The 13,239-nt window shown below is 32.2% G+C and overlaps 1 protein-coding gene across 5 annotated transcripts in view; it reads right to left on the bottom strand.

Moving 5' to 3' along the window:
- Positions 1-5,357: 5,357 nt before the first annotated feature.
- The window catches only part of LOC143065414 (lysosomal cholesterol signaling protein-like), a 36,027-nt gene continuing 28,145 nt past the window's right edge, over positions 5,358-13,239 (bottom strand). For 3 of the 5 annotated variants that reach the window (XM_076238968.1, XM_076238969.1, XM_076238970.1), the window contains exons 13-16: positions 11,196-11,260; positions 9,611-9,643; positions 7,164-7,304; positions 5,364-6,729 (exon numbers count right to left, since the gene is read on the bottom strand). In XM_076238968.1, coding sequence (XP_076095083.1) covers positions 6,519-6,729; positions 7,164-7,304; positions 9,611-9,643; positions 11,196-11,260 — 450 coding nt within the window. In that variant the 3' untranslated portion in view covers positions 5,364-6,518. Of the gene's footprint in view, positions 6,730-7,163; positions 7,305-9,610; positions 9,644-11,195; positions 11,261-13,239 lie in introns of all 5 variants that reach the window. The other 2 variants (XR_012975467.1, XM_076238971.1) reach the window with 2 other exon arrangements.

The following is a 13,239-nucleotide window of genomic DNA, read 5'->3' as shown; positions in this document are numbered from 1 at the left end:
CATGTGTTATAACAAGAACCCTCACATTAAAAAAATTAATCAAATGCCACAATTAAACATCAGACATTGTACGTAATACAGCAACAGAATATACATAATATATCCCAAATAAATACCCGTGTTACAGACAGAATGTTATCTGATTCATAGTCTCCGTATTTTCCCCATCAGAAATGTTTCAAATAACATGAAAAAAAATGTAAATTATTAAACGCAAAACAAATAGCATAATCAAAGAGCTGAATAGCTCTGAGGGGAAAGACGGCCCTTGTCTCTTTTTTTTTTGGGGGGGAGGGGGGGGGGGGGGGGGGGGTATCTTTTGATAGTCTTCATATAAAGAATGAAAAAAAGAACAGCTAGAACATGTAGAAAGGTTGACAATATTGAAGTCAATTGTTGTTTAATCTAATTTTGTTTCCTTAGTTTAGGATTCAATTTGGACCAAGAGATCTGCATCTTCTAAATCTAAACATTCGATTAAAGTTGATAGTTAATTAGGGCCCCGCCTTAGGCGGGTCGCCCTATAGTGATCAGTCTGTCCGTCCGTCCGTCTGTCCGTCCGTCCGTAACACTTTAACTTTGTGTCCGCTCTATATCTTGAGAACCGTTATGATTTCAAAGTTTATACTTGACATCCATTTTAACCAACACCAGAGGGTGTGTCATGATGTATGTACAACTTCCTAGGTCAAAGGTCAAGGTCAAAAAACTTTGGTTTCAGTTGACAACCCTGTGTCCTGTGGTGAAGATCGTGTCCGCTCTATATCTTGAGAACCGTTATGATTTTAAAGTTTATACTTGACATGTATATGAACCAACACCAGAGGGTGTGTCATAATTTATGAACGACTGCCTAGGGCAAAGTTCAAGGTCAAAAACTTTGGTTTCAGTTGACAACCCCATGTCCTATGGTAAAGATTGTGTCCGCTCTATATCTTGAGAACCGTTATCATTTCAAAGTTTATACTTGACATGTATATAAACCAACACCAAAGGGTGTGTCATAATTTATGTGCAACTTCCTAGGTCAAAGGTCAAGGTCAAAAACTTTGGTTTCAGTTGACAACCCCATGTCCTATGGTAAAGATGGTGTCCGCTCTATATCTTGAGAACCTTTATCATTTCAAAGTTTATACTTGACATGTTTATAAACCAACACCAAAGGGTGTGTCATAATTTATTTACAACTTCATAGGTCAAAGGTCAAGGTCAAAAACTTTGATTTCAGTTGACAAACCCATGTCCTATGGTAAAGATACAATTTTTTAATGCACATTATTCACAGCGGGGCCCACAGAGATGGCTCCCATCTCAATGATATCTAGTTATGTAAAATTCAACTGATTTCTGTCATTTAACAACAACTACAATGTTTTCTGAAATCTTAATTGTGTACCACTGAACTGCAGGCTAGGCCATTTTCCATTTTCAAGTTGTGACAGTACTCTAAGATTTTTAATTTTTTTCTTAAGAAAGTTAGGACTGAACAAGAATGTGTCCAAAGTACATGTACACGGATGCCCCACTGGCACTATCATTTTCCATGTTCCATGGACCGTGAAATTGGGTCAAAAGTCTAATTTGGCTTTAAAATTAGAAAGATCATATCATAAGCAGCAAGTGTACTAAGTTTCAAGTTGATTGGACTTCAGCTTCATCAAAAACTACCTTGACCAAAACTTTAACCTGAAACTCCGTTTTCATTTTCTATGTTCAGTTGACCGTGAAATTGGGGTCAAAAGTCTAATTTGGCTTTAAAATTAGAAAGATCATATCATAAGCAACACGTGTACTAAGTTTCTAGTTGATTGGACTTCAGCTTCATCAAAAACTACCTTGACCAAAAACTTTAACCTGCGGACGAACGAACGAACGAACGGATGGACGAACGAACGAACGGAGCCACAGACCAGAAAACATAATGCCCCTCTACTATCGTAGGTGGGGCATAAAAATCCAGTTAGTTTTAAATTTCCATTGATAAAGTTCCCAGTTACAACTCTCATCACAGAGATACAGGTACTAATAAAAAATAATATGATTGATGTAAACTGTGTGAAGCTTGTTTCCTGATCTTACATTTTGAAATATTTGTAAATTTCATGAATAAATAGGTTTAAACTATAAACTGCAACTTTTAAAAAAATTTTTTTTTACCATTACAATGATTTATTTGTTGGTACACACATTTTAGTTTTAATGGAAGACTACTAATCATATACTAAATGTCACATTTTCAAGTTTTATTTTAGTGGATAATTACTCATCAATTGATGTGCTCCTGATTTGGAGGAAGATTCACAAAACAGAATTTTACAGAAAAAATGAAAAAAAATCGTTTCTCTCCCCAATCTCATGTATCTCCACGAACTTTGTTTACAATGTACTTTGAAAGTTGTTGACCTACAAATTGAAGTATTGCATGTTGATGTTGTAATCATCTACAGCAAACATAATTATGTTTAAATTTAACAAATAGCAATTTATAATTAGTGCACAAACTCTGAGAATGATTTAAATAACCAGTGAAGGATATCCCTGCTTCAGTATAGTGTGGCATTCCAACAATGACGTCATTATAAAATATAATGTAGGTTGGATATATTTAGAATATCTCGTCATACTGACTTTTCCGGATTGTCAAAGAAACGTAAATAGTGTAAAAGAGATCTCAAAATACGATAATTTCGCTAGAAACAGAAGGGAAATGTGTAGAAAAGTGTTTAAAGTCAATCTATTCATTTGTGTGTTTCCTTCTCATCAATCTCAGTAAGATTTGTTGGGGGGTTTCCCACACTATAAAAACAAAATGATTGATGTGAGGGAATGTTACTCTGGTCAACCCCATAGGGGATTGACGGCTTGAAGCCGTCTTTCTCCCCAAAAATGTATGTTATCAAATGCAAAGTAATGAATTGTTTCAGTAACAGAGTATTATTGTTTTTATATACATCATATGTAAAATTAATTACTTTTAAATCAAAATAATTCCATTCCATATGGATATATATAAATGCAATGGTGTTTCCAAAAAAAAATCTGCTTCAAACGGCATGATTCACAACATACTTATTTAAATTCTCCATGATAAATTAAGAATATATGAATAAACTAAGGTTCCAATTCCCTCAGGCAAAGTTGACTTTGGATGAATTTAGAAATATGGAAAATATTCAGTGTCCACTGTTTTCAAAACGTCTTAAGCTTAAAATGTTATAAAGAAAATGAACCATATCCCATAAAAATCACCCAAAAAATGTTTAAAAGTTGCAAAATTTACATAAAGCAAAATAAAACTATACAATGTTGAAATAGTTTATACATTACATGTTTGCTAACAATTTATAACAGCAACTTATCAAACCATAAAAAAACAAAGTAAATGGTACAATTTATTGTGTAAAGGATGATTTTGTGATAGGTGTAATTTGACAGAGATATACAATCACTAAATATGAACTTTTAAAGACAATCAAACTTATGTCTTAGAAAAACACAAATAAAAACCTTGTAGAAGGTTTGAACATAAAATTTATAAAATTTTAACTCAACAGAAATGAAGCACTTTACTGAGACTATGATGAAATGCAATTAATATAAATTATAACAGGCAAAGAAATACATGTGTATCAAGCAAATTAAAAATGTATGAAAAATCTGTGGAGAAATTGTAAACAGGTTCAGTTTATAAAGTTTAAAATGATTAATAAACACAGTATTGGCATAAGACATAGTTATGTCTATAGCAAGAATGGCAAATATGAATATAATATCAACATATTCTTTTTGTGGAATGAACTTGTAACAGAGATTGCTTTAAAATATTCCATACAGAAAATTTAGAAAATAATTGAGATTTTCTTTACACCTGTGTTTTAGGACTTCCACAAATACCCAAAGCATGAATAAGAATATAACAAGAATGTGTCCAAAGTACACGGATGCCCCACTCCCATTATCATTTACTTTTTTCAATGGACCATGAAATTGGGTAAAAAATCTAATTTGGCCTTAAAAGTAAAAAGATCAACCAATAGGGAACAAGTGTAGTTTCAAGTTGATTGGACTTTAACTTCATCAAAAACTACCTTGACCAAAAACTTTAACCTGAAACACGCACTTTTAATTTCTATGTTCAGTGGACCACGAAAATGGGGTCAAAAGTCTAATTTGGTTTTAAAATAAGACAGATCATATCATAAGGAACATCTGTACTAAGTTTCAAGTTGATTGGACTTCAGCTTCATCAAAAACTACCTTGACCAAAAACTTTAACCTGAAACTCACTCTTTTAATTTCTATGTTCAGTGGACCATGAAAATGGGGTCAAAAGTCCAATTTGGTTTTAAAATAAGAAAGATCATATCATAAGGAACATGTGTACTAAGTTTCAAGTTGATTGGACTTCAGCTTCATCAAAAACTACCTTGAACAAAAACTTTAACCTGAAACTCACACTTTTAATTTCTATGTTCAGTGGACCATGAAAATGGGGTCAAAAGACTAATTTGGTTTTTAAATAAAGATCATATCATAAGAAACATGTGTACTAAGTTTCAAGTTGATTGGACTTCAGCTTCATCAAAAACTACCTTGACCAAAAACTTTAACCTGAAACTCACATTTTTAATTTCTATGTTCAGTGGACCATGAAAATGGGGTCAAAAGTCTAATTGGTTTTAAAATAAGAAAGTTCATATCATAAGAAACATGTGTACTAAGTTTCAAGTTGATTGGACTTCAGCTTCATCAAAAACTACCTTGACCAAAAACTTTAACCTGAAACTCACATTTTAATTTCTATGTTCAGTGGACCATGAAAATGGGGTCAAAAGTCTAATTTAGTTATAAAATAAGAAAGTTCATATCATAAGAAACATGTGTACTAAGTTTCAAGTTGATTGGACTTCAGCTTCATCAAAAACTACCTTGACCAAAAACTTTAACCTGAAACACGCACTTTTAATTTCTATGTTCAGTGGACCACGAAAATGGGGTCAAAAGTCTAATTTGGTTTTAAAATAAGACAGATCATATCATAAGGAACATCTGTACTAAGTTTCAAGTTGATTGGACTTCAGCTTCATCAAAAACTACCTTGACCAAAAACTTTAACCTGAAACTCACTCTTTTAATTTCTATGTTCAGTGGACCATGAAAATGGGGTCAAAAGTCCAATTTGGTTTTAAAATAAGAAAGATCATATCATAAGGAACATGTGTACTAAGTTTCAAGTTGATTGGACTTCAGCTTCATCAAAAACTACCTTGAACAAAAACTTTAACCTGAAACTCACACTTTTAATTTCTATGTTCAGTGGACCATGAAAATGGGGTCACTGAATTTGGACTTCAGCTTCTAATTTAGTTATAAAATAAGAAAGTTCATATCATAAGAAACATGTGTACTAAGTTTCAAGTTGATTGGACTTCAGCTTCATCAAAAACTACCTTGACCAAAAACTTTAACCTGAAACTCACATTTTTAATTTCTATGTTCAGTGGAACATGAAAATGGGGTCAAAAGTCTAACTGGTTTTAAAATAAGAAAGTTCATATCATAAGAAACATTTGTACTAAGTTTCAAGTTGATTGGACTTCAGCTTCATCAAAACTACCTTGACCAAAAACTTTAACCTGAAGTGGGACGAACGGACGGACAGACGAACGAACAGGCGGACGCACAGACCAGAAAACCTAATGCCCCTCTACTATCGTAGGTGGGGCATACAAATATGTCATTGTTACAAAAATATCTTATGTTATCCTAGGACTGATACATGATCTATCTATCTATCTATTGGGCTGATACTAACATCAGTAACATTTTCAACAAAATAATTCATAAAGTGTCTCACCTGCAACTGATGCTGTCAGTATGAAAATGTGTTATGTATTGACTTGAACAAATACAGGTTCTCTTATCAGTAAAATGCTGAATCAAAATGCAATCCTTCTTATAAAATGATTTTGATGAATGATTCCTTTCCACATCAGGAAAGGAGTAGGAGTATAAAGGGTCAATATTAGCCATAAAATATCAATTAACATGGTTTCAGTACCAAAATATTCTCCAAAGGACCTTTTAGTATCAATTTGGAATTTGTTTGATATTAATTACTGGTTTTAATTAACATATAAAATAACTATGGAAATATTAAGTTATTACTTTAGACTTGAGTTCTTTCTTTTCATCTAATAAGTGTAGAGTTATCTCCCATTTAATGTAAGTATGTTAAATTTATGATTCATGATTCAAGATATAATTTGTTTTATCTACTAGTATTTATAATTTGTTGGTTTCTTTTGACCACTTTTCTGACCAATTTCACTTTCTTTAAAAGTATCAATAACAGGGAAACTGAATGATTTCAATGAACTCAACTGTGTGAAATACCAGAAAGGATAACTCTGAAACAATGGGAGACAAGTCATATTTAAAGAAAACATTTATAAACAGATTGGATAATTTCAAAAGTCAGCACTATATTTCAATCATATCCAAATATACTCTCAATTTCAATCATATTCCTCTTCTTCAATAAAACTGTAAAAATATGGCAGGTCATGAAAATGATGTTCCTTGGTCACATGACTAATAATGTGTCCCGTAACAAGAGTACGTCCATATTCTATGGCCTCTCCCCTATCATGGGCTAAACCAACTTCTAACAACCAGTCACACATGTCTGTTCCTGTAAAAACTTGCTTATATTCTTTTAACCTATATCTGAAAAAAATATTATATCTTTGTTATATTTCTGTGAACAAAAATATACGTGAATTACTACTTCATAATACTAAATGTTTGTTAAATTTTTATGTCATTGGGATGCTGTCAGATTAATGAATACCCAACATCTCCTATCATTCATATTCACAAAAACTTATAATGCATTAAAAAACAAAAAGTAACAAACCAATAATTTAATCATTTAAAATTCAATTTTTTTTGTCATAAATTTTTTAATTCTTCATATCTTTTCTTTTTATTTTGATTTATTCTATAAGTTTTGATTATAACATTTTGTTTTATATGGATAACCAAATCACCAGGAATAATTACTGTGTGAATAACTGTGTTAAGTAGGAAATATTCCCAAAACAACAATGGGTTTTGCTTTTGGCTTTTGAATGTCCTAATTAAAAGCAAACAGTACTTACTTTAGATCTTTAACAATAGCTTTAGAACAATTATTTTTGTGGTATTTTTTAAACTGTTCACATAAATGCATTGTTTCTTCATCAAGTTCGGAGGAATCTGGAAGTGTCACAATTTCTACACCATAAACAAGCTTACGCCATCTATAATATACACACAATCAAGAAATCAGTTATTCTATAAATTCAGATATTCATATAAGGTAATGAAAATGAGTTTTTATTCATAGAAAATACTTATATAATTAAATATCTTACTTAATTTAGTATCAATGTAATTATAGACAAACATAACATTTTGGTTCAATTTATCTGCATAACTAACCACTGGTATAGATTACTGATAGAAAGAATTCTTTAAATTTGTTACAGGACGTCATGTGATAATTTGTTGTAGGCGTGTCAAATGTTTGATTGATTGGTGTTTTAACGCCACTACTGTGGTACTTCATGGTGGTCAAGTTTTATTGGTGGAAGAATCCCAGTGTCAGGACAGAAAAACCTACCTTTGAAAAACTAACAATTCTTGTCAATAAAGATTGTAGTCAAACTCACCTACCATGTACAGGATTCAAACTCACAACCTTGGTGTTGACTGGCTAGTAATACAGTAGTTGTATTACTTAGTTTACTTGGCTCCTAGGCCCCCAGGAGCATTTAGTGATATAGGAACTTGTATTGTAGGAATGTCATATGATAACATGTAGGAATATCAAGTGATAACATGTAGGAATTTCAAGTGATAACATCTTATAGAAATGCCATGTTCTATGAAAGTGCTATACTATATAGGATGACTAACTAGCATTTCATTCAAACAAGAACAATTAAATAAAATATATATATATAAAATTAAACATCTGCAATCTCTGGTTTTAAAACTTATCGTCCTTCCCTCTGCCTATATCACCCTGCTCTGTTGCTCCGTAATTCTCGTATCAAGACTTCAAAACGAGACCAGGCATTATCAGCGACGTCACAATGTGAGAGGAGAAGTTATCAGCGACACCACAATGCGAGAGGAGACGTTATCAAGTTTGCTTTTTTCAAGTGTAAAACTGTCTTAGGGAGAAAGAAACGACCAGTAATAGAACGATAAAAAGATAATCGGGTTTTCTTCTTATAGATATCGTAAAATATCAGCCGCTCGACACAATGTGAAACTTTTTAGCTCGTTCGCTACGCTCACTCGCCATAAAGGTTCACATTGTGGCTCGCTGCTGATATTTTACGATATCAATGTGTAGAAAACCCGATAATCTATACATATCTAGGTACACATATCTATACTGATAGATGAAGGAAAAATATTTGTCCCTCTGATAATTTTAGCCACATTGAATACAAATCAAAGAGCTGAATAGCTCTGAGGGGAAAAACGACCCTTGTTTCAATTACTTTTTTTTTTTTTTTTTTTTTGGGGGGGGTATCTTTTGATAGTCTTCATATAAAGAATGAAAAAAAGAACAGCTAAAACATGTAAAAAGGTTGACTATATTGAAATCATTGTTGTTTAGTGTAATTTCGTTTCCTTAGTTTAGGATTCAATTTGGACCATCGAAGAGATCTGCATCTGCATCTGTCATTTAAAAACAACTACAATATTTTTTGAAATCTTAATTGTGTACCACTGGTCTGCAGGCTAGGGCCATTTTCCATTTTTTTTGACAGTACTCTAAGATTTTTTCTTTTTTTCTTAAACAAGTTGGGACTGAAAAATCTATTCAGTTTTAAATTTCCATTGATAAAGTTCCCAGTGACAACTTTCATCACAGGGATACAGGTACTTATAAAAAACAATATGATCCTACATTTTAAAATATTTGTAAATTTCATGAATAAATAGGTTTAAACTACAAAATGCATCATTTTTTTTTGAATCATCAACATCAAACATAACTATGTTTAAATTAACAAATATCAATTTTTAATTAGTGCACGAACTCTGAGAATAATTCATATAACCAGTTAAGGATATCTCTGCTTCTGTGTAATGTAGCATTCCCACAATGATGTCACTATTAAATATAATGTAGGTTGGATATATTTAGAATTTCTCGTCATACTGATTTTTCCGGATTGTAAAAGAAACGTAAATAGTGTAGAGGAGAGCTCAAGATACGATAATTTCACGAGAAACAGAAGGGGAATGTGTAAAAAAGTGTTTAAAGTCAATCTATTCATTTGTGTCTCTCCTTCTCATCAATCTCAGTAAGATTTGTTTGGGGTTTTCCACACTATAAAAACAAAATGAATGATGTGAGGGGATGTCACTCTGGTCAACCCCATAGGGGATTGACGGCTTGAAGCAGTCTTTCCCCAATAAATCCCATCATAGGAGCACTGAACAAATTTACATGCAATTAAAAGCACATTTGAATCCAAGATAACACGCCATATGATCATTTACAACATGCCATGCATTACCATACAACATATAAGATTGTTACCTTTTTAACAATTTACGTTTAAAGTTGACCAAGCTACAAAACAACCATTACATCTATATACATATTGACTAAAGTCGTATAATTTGAAACTCTATCATAACTATCACATCTTTAGTGTATTTTAAAAATTAATTAACCAGTAAACAGTAATGTGATGGATTACACAAAAGAATATCTACATGTTTCAGGTAGATAGAAAATGGAGACATACCAACCAACACATATCACCAAATGTAAAAGAAATTATCTGTTCATTTATCTTTTTCATGTATTAATGCACTTGTTTAAATAATTTAATCTTACGTCAAAATTTGAGTACAATCAAAACTGTATTAAGTGTTAACTCATGGGGAATTCCAAAAGTGACTGCTCAAGACGAGTGAAGTTTTAAAAGAGGTACCAAAAAATTATGATACCCACATTCCCATGACCAGGATTATGGCAACAGAGGCGGATTTAGGGGGGTGCCCAGCCCCCCCCCCCTTTTTGGGAAAAAATTGGTTGCTTATATAGGGAATCACTGAAGCGTGACTGGAGTGGGCCCCCTCTTAGGTCAGTCAGTGGGCCCCCACTTATGAAAATTTCTGGATCCGCCACTGGGCAAATATTGTTTTTAATCAGTAGTTATTGTTTGTGCAACAAGTGAAACAACTAGAGGCTCTGTGTTGCTCAACTGAATCTATGTGCATTTTCAACAATGGCCACTCTGTAATAATGTAGACTTAAATCTAATTCATGACTAAAATATATTTTATGTTGATCATTGCTTGTTGATCAGTTTTTTAAATATTTACAATTTCTCTCTTTTGTCTGTTTTTGCCCAATGAACATTAAAAGTTGATAATATTCCTGTCAAAACAAATTAGTAATACGGTTTTCATGGAAACTAAAAGCAATGCAACATGTGGGAATTTACAAATTCAAGTCTTAATTTAATTCTCATTTACAAATTTTCAATAGAAATTAACTGAGTATCAGTTCAAGTGATTATCCACACTAAATAGTAATCATTGGATTAACTGAATTGATCCTAAAAAAAGTCATTCTTATACATGTATAAAGGATGATTAACATATATTTTAATCTATAAATGAAACTAAATAGACTTAACAGAAATTCAATTTCACAAGTTCCACTTATTTATATCTATATTTATGTTTATATGGGCATCAGTGGTCTTCTGGAGGTCAACTCAACAGTTAATTAGATGTGTCTAGACTAAAATACACACGAAATGAAGCTAAATATTATTATGCCCATACCCTGTAAACTGTTTATTTTAGACTGTTTATAACCTCGATAAATGTGTTACATTGATATTAATCAAATATGAGAATTTGAGTCAAATCAGTGAAAATGAATTTGAAAGCTAGTGCCCCTTTAGTTTAAGAGTTAGAAAGTGTTTTAAGTTAATGAAATATATTAAATGCATGCCAATTTGATTAAATTCATTTTTCTGCAGTTGTCAATATACGCATGTGCAAACAAATTTTATTAGACTTCGAGCAGGGGTTTGTTTACATAGCGAAGGAAGAACGTCATATTAGTATATATTCTATTTATTAGAGAATTACATGGTACATACCTTTTTATACATGGCAAGAATATCAATCTGGTATCAAACCCAAATATGGCAAATATAATAAATCCCTGAAATATAAATTAGTTTTGTACATTTAACTTTTTATAGTTGTTCAATAACTTTATAAATAACAAATCTGTTGTAAATTCAGAAATTTTTGCATGCATATCATATCCCAACTGTACACAAAATTTATTACAAACATGCAAGATTTTTCTAATGTATTTTTTAGGAAAGGCTGCATACAAATACTGATCAACACTGCCATCAGAAATAAAAATTCTAATAATCCTGTCTCATACAAATACTGATCAACACTGCCATCAGAAACAAAAATTCTAATAACCCTGTCTCATACAAATACTGATCAACACTGCCATCAGAAACAAACATTCTAATAATCCTGTCTCATACAAATACTGATCAACACTGCCATTAGAAACAAACATTCTAATAACCCTGTCTCATACAAATACTGATCAACACTGCCATCAGAAACAAAAATTCTAATAACCCTGTCTCATACAAATACTGATCAACACTGCCATCAGAAACAAACATTCTAATAATCCTGTCTCATACAAATACTGATCAACACTGACATTAGAAACAAACATTCTAATAATCCTGTCTCATACAAATACTGATCAACACTGCCATCAGAAACAAACATTCTAATAATCCTGTCTCATACAAATACTGATCAACACTGCCATCAGAAACAAACATTCTAATAATCCTGTCTCATACAAATACTGATCAACACTGACATCAGAAACAAAAATTCTAATAATCCTGTCTCATACAAATACTGATCAACACTGCCATCAGAAACAAACATTCTAATAATCCTGTCTCATACAAATACTGATCAACACTGCCATCAGAAACAAAAATTCCAATAACCCTGTCTCATACAAATACTGATCAACACTGCCATCAGAAACAAACATTCTAATAACCCTGTCTCATACAAATACTGATCAACACTGCCATCAGAAACAAAAAATACTAATAACCCTGTCTCATACAAATACTGATCAACACTGCCATCAGAAACAAACATTCTAATAATCCTGTCTCATACAAATACTGATCAACACTGCCATCAGAAACAAACATTCTAATAATCCTGTCTCATACAAATACTGATCAACACTGCCATCAGAAACAAAAATTCCAATAACCCTGTCTCATACAAATACTGATCAACACTGCCATCAGAAACAAACATTCTAATAATCCTGTCTCATACAAATACTGATCAACACTGCCATCAGAAACAAAAATACTGATAACCCTGTCTCATACAAATACTGATCAACACTGCCATCAGAAACAAACATTCTAATAATCCTGTCTCATACAAATACTGATCAACACTGCCATCAGAAACAAACATTCTAATAATCCTGTCTCATACAAATACTGATCAACACTGCCATCAGAAACAAAAATTCCAATAACCCTGTCTCATACAAATACTGATCAACACTGCCATCAGAAACAAACATTCTAATAATCCTGTCTCATACAAATACTGATCAACACTGCCATTAGAAACAAACATTCTAATAATCCTGTCTCATACAAATACTGATCAACACTGCCATCAGAAACAAACATTCTAATAACCCTGTCTCATACAAATACTGATCAACACTGCCATCAGAAACAAACATTCTAATAATCCTGTCTCATACAAATACTGATCAACACTGCCATCAGAAACAAACATTCTAATAACCCTGTCTCATACAAATACTGATCAACACTGCCATCAGAAACAAACATTCTAATAATCCTGTCTCATACAAATACTGATCAACACTGCCATCAGAAACAAAAATTCCAATAACCCTGTCTCATACAAATACTGATCAACACTGCCATCAGAAACAAAAATTCCAATAACCCTGTCTCATACAAATACTGATCAACACTGCCATCAGAAACAAACATTCTAATAATCCTGTCTCATACAAATACTGATCAACACTGCCATTAGAAACAAACATTCTAATAATCCTGTCTCATACAAATACTG

Source organism: Mytilus galloprovincialis, chromosome 2 (assembly GCF_965363235.1).
Source record: "Mytilus galloprovincialis chromosome 2, xbMytGall1.hap1.1, whole genome shotgun sequence".
In the NCBI taxonomy this organism is placed as follows: domain Eukaryota; kingdom Metazoa; phylum Mollusca; class Bivalvia; order Mytilida; family Mytilidae; genus Mytilus; species Mytilus galloprovincialis.
The sequence above is the reverse complement of the archived record's forward strand: the minus strand, read 5'-3'. Positions and strand labels throughout refer to the sequence as shown.